At 44.4% G+C, this 24907-nt stretch overlaps 1 protein-coding gene across 5 annotated transcripts in view; it reads right to left on the minus strand.

Annotated features, from left to right (window-relative positions):
- ATP8A1 (ATPase phospholipid transporting 8A1) overlaps positions 1 to 24907 on the minus strand; it is a 324895-nt gene continuing 299988 nt past the window's right edge. For all 5 annotated transcript variants that reach the window (XM_075347005.1, XM_075347007.1, XM_075347004.1 and 2 more), the window contains 5 exons: positions 24367 to 24474; positions 10812 to 10900; positions 10373 to 10465; positions 8825 to 8916; positions 1 to 531 (listed from right to left, as the gene is read on the minus strand). In XM_075347005.1, the coding sequence (XP_075203120.1) occupies positions 434 to 531; positions 8825 to 8916; positions 10373 to 10465; positions 10812 to 10900; positions 24367 to 24474 (480 nt within the window). In that variant the 3' untranslated portion in view covers positions 1 to 433. The remainder of the gene's footprint in view (positions 532 to 8824; positions 8917 to 10372; positions 10466 to 10811; positions 10901 to 24366; positions 24475 to 24907) is intronic.

Consider the following 24907-nt stretch of genomic DNA (forward strand, 5'->3'; position numbering starts at 1 on the left):
TTATGTCTTTGGCAAACATATTTATTAAATAGTTTGACACACAACCCTCTACAGCGGCACTCGGATCAGTGAGGCGGGAGGACCTCGGGTCTTTCACTTCTGATTGAATTCCAGAATGGTCGTCAATCTTGCAGACTCGTGATCCTGCACTTGGATGGTCGGTAGCATTATCTCGATGGTTACTAAGGCAGCAAGGCATTTCTTCCTTCTTAATACTGAAACAGCTTTCCGTCTACCACGTTTCCTATCACAGTTGTGTTAGTCTTCTTACTGACGAGCTGAAAGTAAGAATTTGAATGTTTAGAAACAATTTGTTCGATGTCTTCTTCAGGAGTTGGGAGACAGTTTTGACCACAGATCATCTTGAAACCTGAAGAGAAGCTTTGATATTTCATTGTTAGATTCTCGAGAGAGCTGCCGGACACGTCTCATTTCACCATTCGTCTGGTTTTTGCTTTGTGGTGTCGTAAGCTCGGATGACTTCTGACTGTGAGACAATGCCATTCTCATCCTGGGAGAAAGCGTATCCATCTGTGAAAAGTGAGAGCAACAATTTATTGCATGGTAGAACTATAGCTTTACAGGTGCCTTCATGGCTATTATGGCTCTGTAATAAGGGATCCTACTAATTGGTTTGTTGGAATTTTTCACCATTTTCTTTCTGGATAGTGGTAAATTTAATAGGTAGTAAAAAAAAGTAATGTCCAACATTTTATATTAACCCCTTTCTGAAAGGGTAATTTAGTTTGTTTTTTTTTGCTGGACGAGTTGTACTTTTGAATGGCACCATCCATATTATCATTTGATGTACTGAAAAGCGTGAAAAAAATTCCAAGTGCAGTGAAATAGCAAAATAAAAAAAAAAAAAGCGCAATTCAGCAATTGCTTTTTGTTTTTATTTACAGCATTCATTTCACGTTGAAAATGACCTTGCAATACGATTTTACAGGTCAGTATGATTATGGCAATATGAAACATGCATAGTTTTTGTTTTACTTAGGTGTAAAAAAAAAAAAAAAATTCAGAAGAAAAAGAAAATAAAAAAGGTATCTTGTGCCGCCATTTTACGAAAGATGCGATGGTTTAAATTTTTTGGGATCTGGGGCTGTAAGAGGACTTGTTCTTTGAGCCAATGTTTGTATTGATATTCTTTTGGGTTATATACAATGTTTTTATCGCCTGTTATTACATTTTTTTTGTGTTGTTCGGTGGCCGATTTTTTTCTCGTTACACCGTTTACCGATCTGATCAATTTATTTTATATTTTGCTAGATCGGACTTTTACAAACACAGCAATACCAAATATGTGTATTTTATTTTTTAAATTAATAGGGAGAAAGTGGGGTGATGTGATCTTGTATATTTTATGTTTAATTTATATTTGAAAACCTTTTTTTGCACTTTACATTGTATCGGTTAGTGCCCTTAGGATACTTAATCCTGCGTTCATCTGATCACTTATGCTATATAGAAATGTCACAGCATATATATAGCAAAAATCACATCCTCCTATGGATTCCTCCGAAACAAGATAGCCAGGGAGGAAACCTGGCCCTTAATGGAGTTAAGCGCTAATCCTGTCTCCAATCCATACTGTAAAAAGGAAAGCAGTGATAAAGACATCAGATAAGTAACAAGACTCACACCAGTAAAAGTATGCTCTCCAAGTGCAATGATAAATATGACGCGAAGACTGCTTACGTGCCCTAATCATGATCTGAATAACTGACTTTGAAAGATGTGACTTCCTCAGGATCGTGGCTTCAACAGGCATGCCGATAAAGTCAGTATTCGTAAATTGTGGTGGTGAAATGGACCATTGGACAAAAAGTCTGGATACTCTGAAAGAGGCCATGGAACATGGGCCATTAGGTTGATGATAATGGAGTACCAGGTCCTACGAGTCCAATCTGGAGCCAACAGAATGAGCAGAATCCCTTCTACTCTGATCTTCTCAATGAGCTTGGGAAGAAGAGGTAGAGGTGTGAAGAGAGATGGCAGCGAGAAAGAGAACCAACGTATTGAACCTTGACCACCTGCAGGTCCTCTGTTTAGACAAATGTCGGTTCCTCGTGTTTTAGGCTGGAAGCATAAGATCAACATCTGGAGTGCCCCACTCAAGAAAAATCTGACCAAACACCACTTGGTGAAGGGCTTACTCTTAGGCCTATCCGTTGATGACTGAGGAAGCCTGCTGCCCAATTGTCTACTCGTGGAATATAATCCACTGAGATCTGAGGAATCTGGTTTTCTGCCCACTTTAGGATCCATTCCACCTGCAGCATGGCAGAACGACTTCTTATCTCCCTGACGGTTAATACATGCTACAGCCGTGGTTTTGTTTGACTGGACCTTTGACTGTCAGGCCTTGAGGTAGATAGGTAGATATTGCTAATACAGAAAAGTCCAATAGATCACCCTGACCTCTAGAACATTGACTGGGAGAACATTCTCCTGACTGTCCTATGTTACTTGTGCTGAGAGATGGCAAAATACTGCCCCCATCTAGTGAGGCTGATTTCTGTGGCTATAACCTGTCACTGAATTGGGCAAAAGGGCCGACCTTGAGTCAGAAGGGGAGAGGTCAACCACCACCTGATAGACTGACAGCAGCAAAAATGAAGACTAAACAAAGAGGCCAATCCAGGGACTGTCGTGATCTCTCCCAGTGAGCTAGAAGAGTGTTCTGTAACTGCCTCGAATGAAACGAACGGAATGGGACTGCATCCATCTGACACAAGACCCTCATGCAAAACCAGACGGAAGTGTTTGCCTGGACGCCACAGAGTATGGACAGAGACTGAAGAGCTACTCCCTTCTCTTCTCGAAGAAAGAGAGACCCCCGAGCTGTGTAGAGAATCATACCCAGAAATAGAAATCACTGGGTGGGAATTAGTCTGGATTTCAACTTATTAACAATCTACCCAAAGTGGTCCGCAGCACGAAAAATGATCGGCAAGTTTTCTAAATTCTGAGACTGGGTGGGAGCCTTGATGAGAATGTTATTCAAATAGGAGATCACCGCTATACAACTGGAAAGCAGGAGCGCTGTAATTGGTGTCAAGATCTCTGTAAATACCCTGGGTGCTGAGGCCAATACGAAAGGGATAGCCCTGAACTGAAAATGATGCTGGTTGATAGCAAACCGAAAGTAACGCTGGTAAGCTGGAAATACTGGTACATTCAGGCAAACGTCCCGAATATGTATTGATGACAGATACTCGCCAGCTTCCATAGACACAATCATTAAGGAACTCCATATTCAAGCGCCAAAACCGCTCCATTTCAGACACATCAGATCCACAATGGGCCATATGGAGCTGTCCTTCTTGGGGATAACAAAAAGACTGAAATAGAAACCCCTGAGCTGCTCTAGGGGGGACTTTTACAATCACCCCTAAGTGAAGCAGGGAATCTATAGCTCGATCGAAACCGGATCTTAAGCTGAGAGAAGCGAGGGAACAAGACCTGAAAAATCTGTCTCATGGGATGGACAAGAATTCTATTCTGCAGCCTGAATAAATGACTTCTCTGACCCAAAAAGATCGCTAGGTACTGCCAACCATGCTCCCCTGAAAGCTGAGGTGATTTCCCACCCAGGAAAGATCCACGGGTTGGGGCTGTCCATCATGTCTCAATGCTCCTGTTGTCCCAAGAACCAAGGGGAAGTGGAGGGGGGAAAAGTGTCCAGCGGGAACTGGCCTTCAGGGGATCCTCTTCGCTCCCCAAGATGCGCGGAATCTATCCTGATGGGCGGGTAACTCTGAAGCTGAGTTTTGGTAAAAAGGATGAAGCTGAAAACTTTTGTGGATCTGAAAGGGCGATTGGCTCTTACCACTCTTTGCATCAGCAATAATCTTATCCATTTTGGCACCAAAGAGGTGGGATCCCTGAAAGGGTAACCGCATAAGAGACTTTTTTAAGCTAAATCCGCTATTCATAGTCTGAGACACAGCATGCGGCGAATAACCACACAATTGCTTGCTGCTTCAGTGGAGCACTCTGCTGCATCCAGGGCGGCAGAACATAAATACTTAGCTGCCTGCACGATTGATCAACTATCTCAGCTAATTCTACCTTTTGAGAACTAGCTAAAATTTTACGTTGCATTTGTTTAACTCAAGCAGACTCAGCCTTAGCAACCCAAGTGGCACCAAAGGCCAATCAAAGGGCAGACCCCACAGCCTTAAAGGCAGATTTAGCCACCAACTCAATGTATCTCAGTGGGATCCTTTAATGTTGTGACCTCTCCAAGACGCAAGGTCGTCATGTTAGAAAGGCGGGATACAGGCTTGTCGATCACCGGTGGAAGAGTTCAGGATGTCACCAACTTCGCTGGAGACTGATATAACACCTCCACATAATTAATTTTCAGAAAACGTTTGTCTAGGTGTTCCCAGGCTCTCTAATACCTCAGTATACGCCGTATGGTCAGCAAAAGAGTTCTGCATACACTTGCCTTTCCTGAAGAAAGTTCCTTCACTGGGTAGAAAGGGGTCCGCTGGTCTGACTACTGAAGAAGTATCAACAGCTGTTATTAAACTTTCTACCATATCTCACAACTCACACCTGATAAGGGTCGAACACAGACTCTCCAATAGAGCTAGGGTTAAAGCATTCTGGAGAATGTTGCACTTGGTGAGAAGACACTCGAGGGCACTTAGAAAGCAGCCAAGTCTTGCGATACTGATAAGCAGTCACTGGATGATCTGACTCACTAGCAAAGTCTACTAGAGCTACTGGGATGGCCGAACTTACAGGGAGTTGTCCACTGCAGTGACCAGGTTCCTGGACACCCTAGATAGTTCTGTAACAGCTGGAGCCAGATTACAGGCCCACAAAGGAGACACACTCGCTTTTAAAACGATTGAGGTCCCCTGAGCAGGCATCTGCAAGGGGGAAAGAGTGTACGAAGCACAACAGGGAATAGACTGGACAGTAGGAAACTTGTTACCACATATTATGTATGTATTGTAAGTGACTAGTGCGGGCTGGGCTGGAGGGCATGCACGGTCCTCTCTTGACTCAGACATCAGAGGGAGCAGGAGCATTGAGTAATAAGGAAGACCACTAGTGACCGCTGAAGGGACGCCGCTGGGGAGCAACAAATATCAACCCCAAATATAAACAGCCCCACCCAGACACCGGTACACCAAGAGCCCTTGTGAAGTGGAAGCAACTACACAGCAGCACCACACAATGAGAATCGCAGAGGTAAGGAATTCAAACTCCAGCACCCAGCCAAGGCAAGAGTCCAAAAATAACATGGCTGCCAGAAAAGGAAGTGGTGGGACCAGAAGGGGTGAGAAGAAAGGTGCCACGTGCCAGGCAGCAACTGCACTTATTAATCAGGCGTCTCTGAGTGGATAATGGCTGCGAACCATGCCCCCTCCCGGGAACGCGACCATAGCCATCAACCTGGAAGGGAACACACAAAAACCAATGCGACCCACTCATCTCTCCCCTCAGGCATGAGCGACGCAAGCTCCCCCTCAAGGGACCCAAGGACCGCTCCGAGCCCCCCCTTCACTGACAGCAAGCCACAGCAGTATGCAGTAAGGTGGGACGGGAAAGATGAACAAGAGAGAAAGGGGAGCTGTAGAGGGTAATACTCAGCTGTTCTGACAGTCTTTTGCTTCATGCACAATATGTGGAGCGAACAGACAGGAGTCTATTGTGTTACGGACCACTGCCCTGTACCTCAGCAACAAGGCACACTGGTCCGACCAAACCGACGTGAGGATACAACACTGAATAGCACAGCCTGTACTCTCAGTCATAATGTGGGTGAAAGATAGTGCGTAAGTATACTCTTTTACCCAGAAGACTGAAAAAGAAAAGAAAAAAACAAATTAACCTAACATCTAAGATGGGTCTGAAACAGATGTTGCCTCCAACTGACATAGAAATAAACTAAAGAGCTCGGTTCTTGCAAGTAAGGTACAGTCTGCTGCAGAGGAGCTAATTTTTTATGCTATGTAATGTCAGTGCCAGCCTCCAGGTGGCAGCAGATTATCCAGTGGTTCTGTGTCCCTCAGTGAAATGACCGAGAAAAATAAATTACAAAACATCTCCTAAACTTTGCAATGTTCAATACGTACAGCACATGGATTGCACGCGGAAGCCATTCCAATAGATAGATAAAAGCTTAGACAGTAAAAGGGGTATTCCCATCTCCAAGATCCTATCCCAATATGTAGTAGGTGTAATAATAATAATAATAATAATAGCACATACCTCCAATTAGAAATATAGTATAGTTCTCCTGATATATCTATGTCTCTTACCTCATGTGCAGGGCATTGCAGCTTATGTATCTATGGTTACATCCACTCATATAGTGACAGCTAGTTAGTTGCTTGTGGTCGTAACCATGGATACCTTAGCTGCTTTGCCCTGCACATGAGGTAGGACACATGGCTAGATCAGGAGAACTATACTACATTTCTAATTGGACGTATGTGATATTATTACTACACCTACTACATATTGGGATAGGATCTTGGAGATGGGAATATTCCTTTAAGGGGTACTTTGCACACTACGACATCGCAAGCCGATGCTTGCGATGCAGAGTGCGATAGTCCCCGCCCCCGTCGCAGCAGCGATATCTTGTGATTGCTGCCGTAGCGAACATTATTGCTATGGCAGCTTCACATGCACATACCTGCCCTGCGACGTCGCTCTGGCCGGCGAACCGCCTCCTTACTAAGGTGGCGGGTCGTGCGGTGTCACAGCGACGTCACACGGCAGGCGGCCAATAGAAGCGGAGGGGTGGAGATGAGCGGGACGTAAACATCCCGCCCACCTCCGTCCTTCCGCATAGCCGGCATGAGCCGCAGGTAGGAGATGTTCCTCACTCCTGTGGCTTCTCACACAGCGATGTGTGCTGCCGCAGGAACGAGGAACAACATCGTACCGTCGCTGCAGCTACATTATAGAAATGTCGGACACTGCACCGATGATACGATTACGACGCTTTTCCGCTCGTTAATCGTATCATAAAGGATTTACACACTACGATATCGACAGCGACGCCGGATGTGCGTCACTTTCGATTTGATCCCACCGACATCGCACCTGCGATATCGTAGTGTGCAAGGTACCCCTAAGCCTCAGTCAACAATCTCTGCCACAGTAGGCGATATATCTATGAAAAACGAGGCATGCTAACTAATTTGCAGTGTATCACTATCATATAGTGTACTGAAAAACGGGACAGAAGTTCTATGTGCTGTAAATAGTGAAAAACATGCAATCCTGCCATAGATTTTTGTTTATTGTGCAGTAAAAACTACCTGGCAACATGATTTTTCAGGACAATACGATTACAGCAATACCACACTTGTATAGATTTTTTTCTTGTTTTTTTTTCTTGATATTTTAGCAGCTAAAAAAAGTTTAGAACTTTGTAAAAAAAAAAAAAATTTGTGTTAAAAAATTACTGATCACAGAAAATACTATTTTATTTTTCATTCAATGAACTTGATTGGAGGGTTTGGCAAGCTGATATTTGCATTGCTATTTTAGTTTATACAAAGATTTGATGGCTTTGAGGTGCAGCTATCAAAAAAATGTTAATTCTGCCCTTTGAATTTTTTCTATTTATTGCTGTTGCCCTACGCGTTAATTTTATAATTCCATAGATCTGATTTTTATGACCGCAGTGATGTGTTTATTTTTTGTTTTCATTTTCAAATTGGGAAAGGATTGTGATTCAAACTTTTATTTATTTTTTTTTTTATACATTTTTAAAAACTTTACATTTTCACTTTACTTTTTCGGTAAGAATTAAACCTAAAGGCTACTCACTTGTTTTCATATATAGAGCAAATCGCAACCTGGGAGTAGGCTTAAGGTTATGTGCGCACTAGAAAGTGCCTTTTTCTTAAGAAAAAAACGGACTCTGAAAGAATCCCGCACCCGTGGTAAAAACCACACCCGCGTTTTTGCCGCGGATTTACCGCAAATTGGTCCCCACAGTTTTTACCATTATCTTTGTCAAAAAACGCAGGTACATGCGGAAAGGAAGTGACATGCTCATTAATTCCGCAGTGGAAAATCCACGGGTAAAACCGCGGGTATAAAAAAAACGCATAGGATTTGCTGGGGAATGCCCGCAGCAATGTTAGACACATTTTCTGCAGCAATTCCACGGTAAATCCGCAGCGTGTGCACAGGGCCTTATAGAACAACCAACATGGCCGAAACATTTATAAGCATCCCATCAGGCATGGTAACCCATCAGTAACCAGTGATCATTCTGCATGGAGGACAACCCTGGCAATTGGAGCATGCTTTGATCATTGTTGCAGCTGTCACCTGCGGTGTATCGAGCGGGCTCTGCTCCTCGGCGTGCTCCATAAACCTGCACTGGTGATGTACGTCACACGTTGGGAAGGGGTTAAAGGCTTGTCTCAACTGTGCAACCTGTCAAATTAAGCCATATCTGTAGGTTCATCTGCTAATATCTCTCTGGGGAAGCTTTGGGCAGCTACACAGGTGACTTGCAGAAGCAAAGGAAAAACATGGCATCCAATCAAATGAATGGCCGACTACGTTACTCTAATGCCGAAGTTCATTCAACTACAATCTTCAGCTGCTCTCTGCCCTTGCTAATGAAAAGGGAGGTTGCAGTGTTGTGTGGCCCTTTCTACACCATCTATAATCATTGAAATTTTAAAAAAGGCAACCCTTTTAAGTGGGTTGTGGCACAGTTTCTCAAAAAGTTTTTTTAGATTACCCCCTTTCAAGATATTTCTCATGCTACCCAACCTAAAAATAGTTCAAAAGGCAAAAGCTCCTTACAGCTTGGGGTACTTACGAAGCAGGTTTTGTTGTACAGACTCTGAACGATACATGTTGACTGTATTCTTCTTGAAAACATTTTTCAGCAGTTGCGCCCTTTCTGTTAAACTGTGGGTATATAAAAAAAGTTGCAATCAAGACAAAAAAAAAAGTCTAAAAGATTTTTGCAGAAGAATTCAGAGGCGGTGTGAGGATATTTCAGTATTTCATAATTCTGATTACAGCTGCGAAAGAGGGTCAAATAAGGTGAAGCCCATTTATAAAGCGTCAATAATTTATTCAGGAAATTGTAGGTCTTCATGGTGCTGACATTAAATTACTGGATCAGCACCAAAGCTTCGTAAGCGAGGAGATACAATTACCAAGAAAAGGTGGTATCAGAATACCGGTGAGATATGTTATAAGTTACCCTGTGGTATTAGAATAAGAAATGAATCCCTTTGGGAGATAAGTATATGTGTAAACTCTGGGAAAGGATATGTAACAAACACTAAAAGTACAATACTGTTAGAAAAAAAAATCACAAAACGATAAATAACATACTGGTTTGCATTTACAAAGCCATGACTTACTTGTAGCACGTTCAGAGACCCCTCAACCACCGACACCCCTAGACACTATAGTTTGGTGGTTTCTAGGTTAATAAGTTCAATCATTGTCGTGATAAACAATAGGGTCTCACATACACGCTCAGACTTTTATATTTGTGTTATATATCTACTCATACACATACATTTTCCAAAAATTCAAACAAGTTTTCTAACAAATTAACTCTTGTGAAATAATGCGTATAATCCCAAGGAGCCCCTCCCCACAATGACCCCCAGTAATGCCCCTCACTTGTGTTATTCATCACATGCGAATAATGTTTATGGTGAAAAAAAAGATACGGCGACAACAGGCGATTATGATTTAGTTGTTTGGATGACTTCACACTAAAATGTTGGGACAAATTTCTAAAAATAAATACTAAAAATATATATTATAATACATTACTGCTTTAATTCTATTTTAAGTAAAGGAATAAATTTGATAAGAAAAAATTTAAAAAAATAAAAATAAAATTAAGTTTGTTTTATTTATTATTCTATTATTTGATTACCAATGAATTAAATAATTTTTCCAACAAATATACTAACAAACACATATATATTTACCCAAAATGAAGAAAGGTTGGCACTACGTTCCTCCTATATTTATTCAAGTACCATGTGTCACAATAACATAAAAATATCAGAACTGACGCGTTTCACAATACAATTCCTTAATCATAGAGCGATGAATAAGGAATTGTATTGTGAAACATGTTCTGATATTTTTTATGTCATTTTTGTACAGAATACTTTAATGAAGCATTGGATCTTGGAGGATGGAGTGCCAGCCTTTCTTCATTTTTAGATTTTACATTCATGCCTGCTCAGGTTGCAGAGTACCTGGGATGATATTGATGTAGGGGCAATAAGCTGTTTCACAGTTGCTGAATGTACATATATTTACATTATCAAAAAATGAATTGTTATTTTTTATACAAATTATTTATATTTTATATAAATTTTTATAATACCTCTTTCCATGTACAACGGCCCCCGGATCTTGGGATTTAGCTTCAAGTTCCTGAACTTCATCGACCAAAGTTTTAAAACAAGTTCTTTTGACACTTAAAAAAACAAAACAAAACATGAAAAACACACCAAACTAATTATAAAATCATTTTATGAGAAAAATCTTCAATTAGAAAAGATACAGAAAAGAAAAGTAATACAATAAAAAGTGAAATAATAAAGAAAACTACAGGCTCTTCTTGTTTTTGTATATTATATCAAACTCGTCCTTGTACAGAAGACAAACCGTTATTACTATGCAGTGAAGGTATAAAAGCAAATAAAAAAAACCAAAACAAAACACAATTATGCATATATACATACATATATACACAACATATATACAAAACATATATAGACATATATATGCAAAAGTAATAGGAGAATAGCAACAATACGTACGCTTTATAAAACACGTCAAAAAGCAGGGATGTTACCGGGATGAATAAGAGACCCATCCAGAACATGCCGGAGCTGAACATCATATCTGCCTGCAAGATACATAGACCGTATGAGTGACAGCAGCATGGACGGTCATTACTTCACTGATCTGCATGAAAATATCACAAAGGGTCTCGGACCACCTGAAATGTAAAGTCGCCCTGTAATTGTTACATATTTAAGCCCGTGAAATCTTCACAAAGCTTTCCAAGGATGTTCAGTATTTGCCACATTTACATATAGAAAATGTATACACAATACAAAGCTGTAAGAATAATCAGAGATGATACAATATCTACCGGAAACCACACATTTACCTTCGGACGCTCCGACCCTTGTGCTGCACTTTCCAGAGACATTTCGGATTTCGTAGACTTCGGCTACCTTGTTTCTAATTCCAGCAAGTATAATGGAGGAGAGGCGATAATGTAGGCCTTAAGATGTTAATACTGACCATTGTAATGCTAAATATGAATGGACGGCAACCAGAGTTACTATTCAGTCCCCCAGTCTTTGGCTTTGCAAATGAACATGGGTTGAGGGAGGTGGGAAGAGGTTTTTTTTTTTTTCTGCGTCATATCTGAAAGCCTGTCAGATTTTTTATTGTTCAATTGCTGGGTTAATCCAAACCTAAAAGATGTAAAGCTGACATCCGCCTTTAGGACAGAAGGCTTCTTTGTATATTTTGGATCAAGTAGGGAGGGAAAAGGAAAATCCCAAAAAGAATTTTCTTCTTCTTTTGGATGGAGAAAGGAGAAAGAGAAAAAAAATCTACCCCACATTCTGTAGAAACCATTTTTGTTTGTAACTTTTCACATCTCCACACACACAGGCTGGTCAAGCTGGGAAATGGCTAACTCCTGCCTTTCAGACAATGGCAGAAAACAGGGGCAGCCTGTTCTAAGGATGGGCTGTGCCAGACCGGGTCTGTGGTTTACAAATTGTTCCTAATGTCTGACATTTGCCAAGTTTCCTCTTTCTTCGGAAACCAAATGGAATCTGCCACTTAAAGTGGCTCTTGTGGGAATTCATTAGCAACCCCGGAAACTAGACTTGAAAAGCCTGAAACAAGGATCAATATTCTTTTGGCTAAAAAAATGAATATCAGAGATTGTAGATGGTTTTGTAGCAACCAAAACACGTCACCGATGGCTTGGCACCAACTATAGAAATTGTGGGGGTGAAAAAGACATCCTATAAGTTTGGTCATGATGTATTAATTTATGTACAAGGCAGAAAGCTTAGAAAGCTGGGCCCTATGTGCTAATGAATGACTAGACGTGCACAGTAGATATCAGGTTTAAGAACCAAGTGCTCGAAACGCATTTGGTGTGCGGCTTTGACCATGAATATTTTTCCCTAGACCTGGTGTCATACAAAAGTTTGGATAATGTGAACTGTGCTTTTTACTAATTTCTCATTAAAAGCTGGATTTTATCGTACGCTGGATCATTCTTCCTTCACCTAGATGTCAGTGACACCAAAGGACATCCGAGGTGTCCATATTAGCCTTATCAAAAAGAACTTGGGTTTCACTTACCAAGTGATCACCAATGACTTGGCACAAACTATAGAAATCATGGCGATGAAAAAGTTATGCTATAAGTGTAGTCATGATGTATTAATTTATGCACAAGATATCAAGCTTAGAAAGCTGGGCCCTATGTGCTAATGAATGACTAGACGTGCACAGTAGACGTCAGTGACACCAAGGGACATCCGAGGTGTCCATATTAGCCTTATCAAAAAGAAACTTGGATTTCACTTACCAGGGGATCACCAATGACTTGGCACAAACTATAGAAATCATGACAGTGAAAAAGTTATCCTATAAGTGTAGTCATGATGTAATTTATGTACAAGGTATAAAGCTGGGCCCTATGTTTTAATGAACGACTAGACGTGCACCGTAAGCGACAGTGACATCAACAACGTCTAAGGTGTCCATATTAGCCTTATCAAATAGGAACTTGGGCTTTTGTGGTGAACTTGGGTGATCACCAATGGGTTCGGAGCAACTTTATCTGCGGCCTTAGGAGGTGGATGAGGGGAAAAGCACTGACTATATGTAAACTGTCTGCTCAGCAGGTTCTACAGTCATTATGGTAAAGTGAGGCATGATGTTTGGGCTGAACGGCGAAGCTGAGATAAGATAGTCTACGGTCTGAGAAGCTGTCACCAGTGAGCCACTGGATGTAATAGTTGTATATTTTGCCTACGCCCACGTCTAATAATTTAAAAAGCATTAGGCCACGTGCACACGTTAAGTATTTGCTGCGTTTTTTACCTCAGTATTTGTACGTAAAAACCAGGAGTGGGTAGTAAATACAGAAGTGGTGCCCGTGTTTTTATTATACTTTTCCACTAATTGTTCCACTCCAGGTTTTGGCTTATAAATACTGAGGATGGCTTATAAATACTGAGGTAAAAAAAAAACCCTCACCAAATACTCAGTGTGCACGTGGCCTTATTTATCCAGTGTCCTGTTAAATCCTGACCACATGCCTGATGATGTACACACCATTACTTCCACTAGGTTCCAAGTAGATCTCAATACCTTCCCTCCGCCAGGAATCCACTGGAAAAAGTGCTCATGCACCGCAATGTCAAAGTGACTTTCTGAGCTCATATTCTATCTTTTGTTGCTCTTTTTTATACTGTTTCAGGCACTGAATGCGTGAATTGGCTAAAAGTAGTGCCCAGCACATTCTTCATGCAGCGTGTGTTTGGAAACTGCTACTATCAAATATGCAATTTATAATAAAAAAAAAAGACCGTGGCAAAGCCACAGCAGTAACAGCTTAAAGGGAATCGGTCACCAGGTTTTTGCTCTACCATTTAGAGCACCATAACGTAGAGACAGAGACCCTGATTCCAGCGATGTGTCACTTACTGAGCTGTTTGCTGTCATTTTGATAAAAATCAATGTTTTCTCTGCTGCAGATCTATCAGTTATACAGAGATGGACTACCTGTCAGCACACCAAGTAGTCCTCAAATGATAAAATCACTGTTTAATCAGCAGGAGATTATCAAAACTACATTAAGCAGCCCAGTAAGTGACATCACTGAAATCGGTGTCTCTGCCCCTACGTTATGCTGCTCTCTGATTAGGTGGCAAAAACCTGGTGATAGATTCCCTTTAAGAGTCATCCAAATTGTGTCTTATACAAGTTGGAACTCTGATGGTATTAGGGAAGATCAGCAAAATTGCTCCGCTGTGAACAAAATATAAGCACCATTATGACTCCTTTTTTGGGGAATAAAAAGAACAGGGGCTGATACAAATGGCCCCACAATTTCAGGACAAGCATTTGTATTTCAGTGAATTCTCGGCAGCTGTATTCTCCCATACTGGAGCACTGTTGGCGCAGTATTGTATGATGCCCTGTCAGAATCCGTTCTCACTATCCATTAAAAATATATAGAAATAAAAAACAAAAAAGCACTTAACCCATCGGAGGGATCAAAATAGAGGTAAATGTAAAATATATATATATATATATATATTTCTTTGTCGCTCCATTGGGAGACCCAGACAATTGGGTGTATAGCTATTGCCTCTGGAGGCCACACAAAGTATTACACTTAAAAGTGTAAGGCCCCTCCCCTTCTGGCTATACACCCCCAGTGGGATCACTGGCTCACCAGTTTTGTGCTTTGTGCGAAGGAGGCAACACATCCACGCATAGCTCCACTTTTTAGTCAGCAGCAGCTGCTGACTATGTCGGATGGAAGAAAAGAGGACACATATAGTGTCCCCAGCATGCTCCCTTCTCACCCCACTGTATGTCGGAGGTGTTTGTAAGGTTGAGGTACCCATTGCGGGTACGGCGGCAGGAGCCCACATGCTGATTCCTTCCCCATCCCTTTTTACAGGGCTCTGGGTGAAGTGGGATTTACCGGTCTCCAGGCACTGAGACCGTGCTCCATCTACAGCCCCTGGAGAAGATGCTGGATGGAGCGGAGTACATCAGGGACATGGCCCTGCTTCCTCAAGGTACTCTGTGTCCCCGTGCATTTGGCGCTCACACCGCAGCATGCTGGGTGTTGTAGTGCGCCGGGGGACATCAGCGCTGCGGCGCCTGTGCCATGGCCTCATTCAGCTTTGCTGAAGCAGGCTCACTTATGGGAATTGGTCGCGCCGGCCGCTGGGACTGCGGCGCGGCTGGCACTTGTAGTGCGCCGGGGACTTCAGCGCGGCCTGCGCTTTTACGGCGGCCGCGCTGATAACTAGAGTCCCCGGCTTTTGCGGCCTGCTTCCGTTCGTTCCCGCCCCCAGACCTGCCAGTCAGGAGAGGGGCGGGACGCTGGCCACTTCCAGGAATCGGTCGCGCCGGCCGCTGGCAGCGGCGCGGCTGGCACTTGTGGTGCGCCGGGGACTTCAGCGCGGCCCGCGCTTTTACGGCGGCCGCGCTGATAACTAGAGTCCCCGGCTTTTGCGGCCTGCTTCCGTTCGTTCCCGCCCCCAGACCTGCCAGTCAGGAGAGGGGCGGGACGCTGGCCACTTCTATGAATCGGTCGCGCCGGCCGCTGGAACTGCGGCGCGGCTGGCACTTGTGGTGCGCCAGGGACTTCAGCGCGGCCCGCGCTTTTACGGCGGCCGCGCTGTTAACTCGAGTCCCCGGCTTCTGGGCCTAGTCTCCCTTCGTTACCGCCCACAGCCCTGACAGTCAGGGTAGGGGCGTGACGCTGCATAGAGCAGAGCTGAGAGCTGGAGTATGTTTTGCATACTCCACCCCTCTCACTGTGTGCACTGTGAGTCCGGATTCCCGCACTTTCTCAGGCACGCCCACGGCTTCCTTCTCTACAAGGACACCGGCAGCCATTAGTGTCAGTTTCTGTACGATACAGAGACAAGTGTGGAAGACCCTGGCATTCTGATAGTCACACAATCGCTGTAACAGGCGTTAAGCAGCACCTGTGGTGCTAACCCCACTAGTGCAGAAGTGCACTTATAGATATGCTTGTACTATATACATTGCACTGTTTGGTCGCACGTTGTATATACCCTCCTGGATTATGCGGAGGAGTTATCAGCATATTCTCTGTGTAAAACAAAGGTGCAGAACCACATGTTTTTCTATACAGCTGGTACAGCATGTACGGCTATACGGCCGGCAGGTACATAGACTCCCATTGTATGCACTAATGGCCAGGGGATGAGGACGGTGTCTGCAGTATTTACTGACAGTTTTTCTGAGACTATGGCTATGATACTAGAAGCCTAGCAGTCCGGACATGTCTCTCACAATATGGGCACTGTTGAATCATTGATCCATGGCCCCCCTCAGTGTGAATAACTAACAGCTCCGGGAATGTCACACGCATCCCAGAGTCACGGCTCTGCACGGACGTCAGTCCCAGACAGCCTAAGTGGGCTCGCTATGAGCGGCCTCGGTTTCATCAGGGTCCTAACAGAAGGACTCGCTGTGTAATGAGGCGGAAGTAGCGGCTCAGGATTCTGATCCTGAGACCGCTCTCAATCTGGATACACCTGATTGTGACGCCATAGTAAATAATCTTATAGCGTCCATCTATAGAATGTGGGTTATTTCTCACAGCTCCTCCAGTGGAGGAGTCAGCTTCACGTATTTTTCTGGACCACTCTGCCTGTCCCGAGCGGCATCCTCCAATCTCCAGGCTTGTAGCTAGATCCATAGTTGCAGTGGGAGATGGAACTGCAAACTCAAAGATGCCACTGACAGACAGATGGATCTCTGGTCGAAAGCCATCTATGAGGCTGTCGGCGCACCGTTGGCTCCGGCATTCTCTCCCTTGGGGCACTCCAAGCTATTTCAGCTTGTCTTACACAGATTGACACGGTTACCCGTACATCTGTGCCGCAGGTGGCATCCTTAACCTCTCAAATGTCTGCATTTGTTTCTTACGCGATTCAGGTTGTCCTGGACTCTGCGAACCGTGCGGCGGTAGCCTCCGCTACTCCGTGTTTTTAAGCAGAGCCTGGTCTGCTCGTTAAGTGAATGGAAGGCAGATTCTGCTTCCAAAAAAGGTTGCCTAACCAGTTGCCTTTTTCTGCTGACCGACTGTTTGGTGAGCGTTGGATGTAACCATCAAACAGTCCAGGGGTAAGGATTCATCCTTTCCTCAGCCCGGACACAACAAACCCCAACAGTGCAAGAGGCAGTCGGGGTTTTCGGCCTTTTCGAGGCTCGGGCAGGTCCCATTTTTCCTCGTCCAATGTGGACTCAAAAGGATCAGAGGAGCTAAGATTCTTGGCGGGCTCAGTCTCGCCCAAAAAAGCGACAGTCTGAAAACCCGCTTCCAAGGCGGCTTCCTCATGACTTGCGGCCTCGGTCGGTAGCAGGCTCTCCCGCCTTGGCGATATTTAGCTGCCATAGGTCAATGACCATTGAGTGTGAGACATTCTGTCTCACGGGTACAGGATAGAGCTCACTTCTCGTCCTCCAACTCGATTCTTCAGAATTTCTCCACCTCCCGGCCGGGCCGCTGCTCTTCTGCAAACAGGGTGCACTCTATAGGCAGAAAGAGTGATGACCCCCGTTCCTCTTCAGGAACAAGGTCACGGTTTTTACCCCAAATTCTTTGCGGTACCTATAACAACGGGCCGTTCCGTCCCGTTCTGGATCTAAAAATGCTCAGCAAGCTCGTGGACACCAGGCGGTTCCGGATGGAATCCCTCCGCCATGTCATCGCCTCAAGGTCCCAAGGATATTTCCTAGCATCATTAGGCATCAAGGATGCTTATCCACACGTGCCGATTGATCCAGAGCACTAGCGTTTCTACGCTTCGTTATAGGAGACGAACACCCTCTGTTCGTAGCTCTACCTTCCGGCTAGCGACAGTCCAACTGGTCTTCGCCAAGGTCAGGGCAGCAGTAGTCACAGTCCTGCACTCTCAGGGTCACTCTGTGGTCCCGTATTTAGACGATCTACTTGTCAAGGCACTCTCTTAGGAAACATGCCAACACTGCCCGAACGTTGCGCTGGAGACTCTCTAGAGTTTTGGGTGGATCATCAACTTTTTAAAGTCAGATCCGACCCCGACCCTATCGATAACATATCTAGGCATAGAGTTTCTTACTCTCTCAGCGATAGTGAAGCTGCCGCTAGACAAACAGCATTCACTACGGGCTGCAAGCTCTTCTTTAAGAACCAGTCGCACACATTGAGACGCCTCATGCACTTCCTACGTAAGATGGTAGCAATGGAGGCAGTTCCTTTCGCGCAGTTTTACTGCGTCCACTACAATGGGACATTCTCCGCCAATGGGACGAGGAATCGACGTCCCTCAACAGAGTCGTCGTTCTTTCTCAGGCGGCCAAGGAATCTCTACGGTGGTGGCTTCTTCTCACCTCTTGGTCAAAAAGAAGGTCCTTCCTATCCCCGTCCTGGGCGATAGTTACGACAGACGCGAGTCTATCAGGGTGGGGAGCAGTTTTTCTCCACTACAGCGCTCAGGGTACGTGGACTCAGCAAGAGTCCACTCTTCAGATCAATGTTCTTGAACACAGAGCAGTGTATCTTGCCCTACAATCCTTCCAACAGCGGTTGGAAAGCAAGCATATCCGACTTCAGTCGGACAGCTACACAGCGGTGGCATACATCAACCACCAAGGAAGAACGCGCAACCGGCAAGCCTTCCAGGAAGTCCGGCAGGTTCTGATGTGGGTGGAAGACACGGCATCCACCATATCCACAATTCACATCCCAAGTGTGGAAACTAGGAAGCTGACTTCCTAAGTCGCTGAGGTGTGGCCGAAAGAGTATGGTCTCCTCACCCGGACGGGTTTCAGGAGATCGGGCGCCGCTGACAGAGGCCGGACGTCGATCTAATGGCGTCACGGCACAACAACAATGTGCCAGCTTCATGGCACGGTTTCACAATCATCGAGCTCTGGCGGCAAACGCCTTAGTTCAGCATTGGTCGCAGTTCCAGCTACCTTAGGTGCCACCTCTGGCATTGTTGCCCAGAGTACTGCGCTAGATCAAGACCGACTGCGGCCGCGCCATCCTCGTCGCTACAAATTGGCCGAGGATGTTGTGGTACTCGGTTCTGTGGTGCCTCACGGTAGGCTAACCGGGGGCACTACCAGACCAATCAGACTGGCGGTCTCAAGGGCCATTCTTCCATTTGAATTCTAAGGCCCTCAACCGGATGGTGTGGCATTGAGTCCTGGAACCTAGTGTCGTCAGGATTACCTCAGGACGTGGTTGCCACCATGAGACAGGCTAGCATACCAACGTCCGCCAAGATTGACCACAGGACGTGGAAGATGTTCTTATCTCGGTGCTCGGCGCAGGGTGTTTCTCCCTGGCCGGTTGCATCGTCTATGTTTCCTTCCTTCCTGCAATCTAGGTAGGAAAATGGGTTGTCGCTCAGTTCCCTTTAGGGACAAGTCTCAGCGCTAGCTGTATTTTTTCAGAAACGACGACTTCCTCAGGTACGCACGTTCCTACGGGGAGTTTGTCTTCTCAGCACTCCGTACAAGCGGCCGTTAGAGCCCTGAGATCTGAACAAGGTTCTAATTGCTCTCCAGATGCCGCCTTTCGAGCCTTTGAAGGATGTCTCCCTTCCCGTTTTTCACGGGAAGTGGCCTTCTGGTAACGGTCTCGTCTCTTAGGAGAGTTTCCGAGCTAGCAACGCTCTCATACAAACTCCCTTCCTGGTCCTTCACCAGGACAGGGTAGTTCTGCGTCCGGTTCCGGAATTTCTCCCTAAGGTGGTATCCCATTTTCATATCAATCAGGATATCACCTCACCTTCTTTGTGTCCTCGTCCAGTCCATCAATTTCAGAAAGATTTGCATCTGTTGGTTCTGGTGAGAGCACTCAGGTTCTACTTCCCGCATGGCGCTCCTGCGCCACCCGGATGCACTCTTTGTCCTTGTCGCTGGTCGGCGTAAACAGTCGCAAGCTTCCAGATCCACCCTTGCTCGGGGGCTCGAGGAACCAATTCTTGAAACCTACAGTTCTACTGGGCTTCTGGTTCTCTCAAGGCCGAAGGCCCATTCTACCAGAGCCGTGGGTGCATCCTGGGCATTACGGCACCAGGCTACGGCTCAGCAGGTGTGTCAGGCACCCACCTGGTCGAGTCTACTTACTTTTACCAAGCATTATCAGATGCATACCTACGCTTCGGCAGACGCCAGCCTAGGTAGATAAGTCATTCAGGCGGCGGTTGGCCACCTGTAGGAGAGGGCCGTTTGACGGCCCTATCATGAGGTATTCTTTTACCCACCCAGGGATTGCTTTTGGACATCCCAATTGTCTGGGTCTCCCAATGGAGCGACAAAGAAGAAGGGAATTTTGTTTACTTACCGTAAATTCCTTTTCTTCTAGCTCCAATTGGGAGACCCAGCACCCGCCCTGTTTTCTCGGGGTTTTTCTGTTTTTTCGGGTACACATGTTGTTCATGTGGTATGGTTCAGTTCTCCGATGTTTCCTCGGATTGAATTGGTCTTTAAACCAGTTATTGGCTTTCCTCCTTCTTGCTTTGGCACTAAAACTGGTGAGCCAGTGATCCCACTGGGGGTGTATAGCCAGAAGGGGAGGGGCCTTACACTTTTAAGTGTAATACTTTGTGTGGCCTCCAGAGGCAATAGCTATACACCCAATTGTCTGGGTCTCCCAATTGGAGCTAGAAGAAAAGGAATTTACGGTAAGTAAACAAAATTCCCTTCTTTTACCTTTACAGTGAAATGTGTAAAAGGACAGAATGACGTATTCAGGCCCGGTAATAAATATGATGTATATATGTAACAGCATAAATCACTCCTCCGGAGCCCCGGACTCACACATTCACTGTTTAGTCAGGTGGAGGATTTTACAGCCACATGCAGCACCAGTCACAGGACAGTGGGGGATGTGTATAAAGCTGCAAGCTTCAGATAACGGCACAAGTCGGGTTAAAAAATGATTTTTATTATATAGAAGGTTCAGTCCTCATTTTTCTTTGTCATGCTCAGGTACACACCACTGATTTTTCAGCTGCAAACCCACAGAGATTCTGAATGTACAAGGGAAAGTTCCCATGGGATCTGTTACAAAAATTCGCCAGGGAAATTCAGCAACGATGAAAGCCACTGGGGTAAATGAGATTTAATGTAGAGTAATTCACCTAGGACGGAGTAATCCTATAACTGCATATACATTAAATGGAAGTAAACTCGGGACTACAGAACAGGAGAAGGACTTGGGTATTCTGGTTACAAATAAGCTGAGCAGCAGCACTCAATGTCAAGCAGCAGCTGCAAAAGCAAACAAGATTCTAGGGTGTATAAAAAAGAGAGACTAGATCCCGTGATTCCAACGTATTGTTACCCCTCTATAAATCACTTGTAAGGCCACATCTGGAATATGGGATCCAGTTTTGGGTTCCACATTTTAAAAATTATATTCAGAAGTTAGAGTCAGTTCAAAGGTGGCTAACTAGACTACTACAAGAAATGGAGGTTGCCGGTATAATGAGAGGTTGGAAAAGTTGGATTTGCTTAGCTTAGAAAAAAAGACGTCTCAGAGGAGATCTCATTTATATGTATAAATACATGTGTGGTCAATATAAAGGACTGGCACATGACTTATTGCTTCCAAAGACAATACTAAGGACCAGGGGGCACTCACTGTGAGTGGAAGAAAAGCGATTCCGACAGCTAAATAGGAAAGGGTTCTTTACAGTTAGAGCAGTCAGACTGTGGAATGCCGACCACAAGAGGTAGTAATGGCAGATACTATAACAGCTTTTAAAAAAGGGCTGGATGATTTCCTCAGTACACAACATTGCTGGTTATAAATGACTTAGTGATAAAATATATGATTGGTGGAAGAAGATTGAACTAGATGGACCTAGGTCTTTTTTCAGATTATGTAACTATGATTTGTTGTCTCTCATCCTTTTCAAAGGAATCTAACTGTGATGGAAGCTGCAGAATAACTTGACATTTTGGTATAAAATCTGACTACCCCCGGCCAAGCTACGCTGGGTCTGCAGTGTGACGATCCATCCACAAAGCTGCTCCAGTCCTACACCGCAGGTCTCATTCATTTCTGCGTTGGAAAATATTAACAGCACGTACAAGAGAGTTGTAAAACCTCATCCACCAGCCTGCTGACAGATCATACCTGTGCAAATCCACAGGCTAAAGTCACAGCTTTTATCTCCATGTAGGCTGCACTTAGAAACGGATGATCCAGCTGTATACAAGAGGTGTATATTAGGTGCCAACAACGGGATGGGCAACTTTGTGAAAGGTTTCCCTTACTTTGTCCCGATGGAGTCCAATACCATTCTTGGCGATAAATATATGGCGCCTCAATTTAGCTATCTGCATTATAAAAATAGCTATAGTCACCAGTGTTCACAACACAAACTGCCTGCATTAATCCATATCAGAATGGTTGTATAAATCATGCTCACCACTGAGCATGGTGGCTGAGTGGTTAGCACTGCAGTCTTGCAGCGCTGGGGTCCTGGGTTCAAATCCCACCAAGAACACCATCTGCAAGGAGTTTGTATGTTCTCCCCGTGTTTGTGTGGGTTTCCTCCGGATACTCCGGTTTCCTCCCACACTCCAAAGACATACAGATAGGGACTCTAGATTGTGAGCCCCAATGGGGACAGTGTTCCTGATGTATGTAAAGCGCTGTGGAATTAATAGCGATATATAAATGAATACAATTATTATTATTATTATTTCTACAAAATATATTTAAAGTAAAGTACAGCTATTTACAGGTGCCAACTAGTGAGACAAGCCTCATCAGAGCCGCCAGCTCAACGCAGCGCTCGGCGAGACCCCGTGGCTCTGATGAGCGTTGTAGTCACTAACCAGCGCCTGTGCATAGCTGTACTTTACTGCTATTCACACTTGCCGGACCTGCATTCGTGGATCAAGGGACTACGATGGAACCTGTGGGAATATTTTTCAAAAAAAAATAGTGACCAAGGGATAGTGTGGGGGAGTCTTTATTCAAAAACTATATTTTGTGTGTGTGTGTCTTATTTTCTTTTCACTTACTGGGTTACTAATGGGGGTATCTGATAGATGCCTCTCTATTCCTTTCCCCTGGGCTTGATGCCAGCTGACATTACACAGCTCACATCAACCCAAAAAATATTACCCTGATTGCCACTACAATTGGGAAGAGCAAGGCAAAGCACCAGAATTGACGCATCTAATGTGATGCACCAATTCTGGACCAGCTGTGGGTTAGTATTTTTAGGCTGGGAACAGGCCAATATCCATGGACTTTCCCAGCCTGATAATAGCCAGCCAGCAGCTCTCTGATTTACTTTGGCTGATTATCAAAAATAGGGGGAACCCAAGCCATTTTTATATTAATTATTTATTTAGTTCACAGCAGTGACCTGGGAGTCCAGGCATTTTCTCCAAATGGATTCCATCCATTTCAGCAATTTTCCTGTCCCCCCCCTTCCTTCTCCAGCTTTCCCGGTAGGGTCATCTGGAAAAATGCTTGACCAAATACAAAGTACGGCACTCCTGGTTTGGTGAGGTGCCCGGATAGGATCCAACTCCGTAATAAATACAAAACAAAGAATATGGCAGACATATTTTGCAGAAGTGAGTCAAAAATTTGAATGTGGCAAAAATGGTCTACGACAAGGTGACGTTTCGGTTTCAAAAGAAACCTTCCTCAAAATGTACACTGTCGGGAAAGTCAGAGAAGGAATAGGCTACTGCAGGTTGGTGGGAATGACCAGGGCTGGATGCAGTGCAGTCCAGGATGCCACGCTGGATGCAGGAGGATAGCGCTATGGGAAAGCAGCACTACCGTTTATTAGATCGCTTTCCCACAGCGCTCTCCTCCTGCACCCAGCGTGGCATCTGGACTGCACTGCATCCAGCCCTGGTCATTCCCACTGACCTGCAGTAGCCTATTCCTTGTCTGACTTTCCTGACCGTGTACGTTTTGAGGAAGGTTTTTTTTTAAACAGAAACGTCACTTTGTTGTACACCATTTTTGCCACATTAAAATTTTTGACTCACTTGTGCAAAATTTGAGTGCTGGATTCTTTGTTTTGTTTGGAAAAATGCTTGAGTTCCACATTGACTTCCATTATACTAGTTACTTGAGTCAAGCCCATCCGAGCCTCTGACCTGCTCAATTCAAGTAACGAGCACTCGAGCATTTTAGCCATCACTACAAGGTAGCAATCAATCAATCGAAGCCTCTATAAAAGCTGAAGCAGAGAATGCAGCAGTCATCTTGTGATGAACCTTCAGAGTGAGAAAACATCACAGCTTAGCTATACAGATCGGGAGAGACAGGCATAAAACGTAGAAGAAACTGTAGAGATAATGTGCAATAGCACCACAGTGAAGAGTAAGATTGGTGTCTGAGGAGGAGACAATAGCATCATACACGTTTTTCAGGGAAATTGTGAGGCTTTAGAGAACTTTTGGTTTGCAATGAATACAATTTCCGGGGAAAATTTGTTCCATCTGGTGAATTTGAATTTCAAAAGATTTGCTCATCTCTACATGTAATAAAAAGTAATAAAACCAGTATCGTACCTCTCCAGACATGTCAGGAGCTAGAGGAATTGCTGGCCATAAGGAGGAATAGACTCCAAAGAACACGATCCATAGCAGGATACTCCCCCATATAGCCACATGGCTGAACTAATGATAGAAAGGAAACAGGACATAGATTTTGAAGAGAACAGTAAATCTTTTAACAAGATGAAATATTGCTCCTCAATGTATTAGAATTAAACAATAGGGATCTGATCTCTCATAAAACTGATGTAACAGAAGCAGCTCACCAGGCTCAATGGCTCGTCTCCTGCATGAACACGTGCACATAGTGGTGTACGGGCTCAGCACACGTCTATACCACGCTCTGCTTGCGCTCAGTGAGGATCTGAGCCCTACTGCCAATGAGCTGTGCACTACAGTGCAATTTTTTGAGGGATCAGTGGGGATTTCTTCCAATGGGTGGCACAAGTTATGGGATATAATACATAAAAAAACAAAAAGATATGACAGGAGCACTTCATAAAGTAGACACAGTTAATTATACACTAGGTACTTGCAAATGAATTGTGATTTTTAG

The sequence above is a fragment of the Anomaloglossus baeobatrachus genome, chromosome 1, assembly GCF_048569485.1.
Source record: "Anomaloglossus baeobatrachus isolate aAnoBae1 chromosome 1, aAnoBae1.hap1, whole genome shotgun sequence".
NCBI classification, from domain to species: domain Eukaryota; kingdom Metazoa; phylum Chordata; class Amphibia; order Anura; family Aromobatidae; genus Anomaloglossus; species Anomaloglossus baeobatrachus.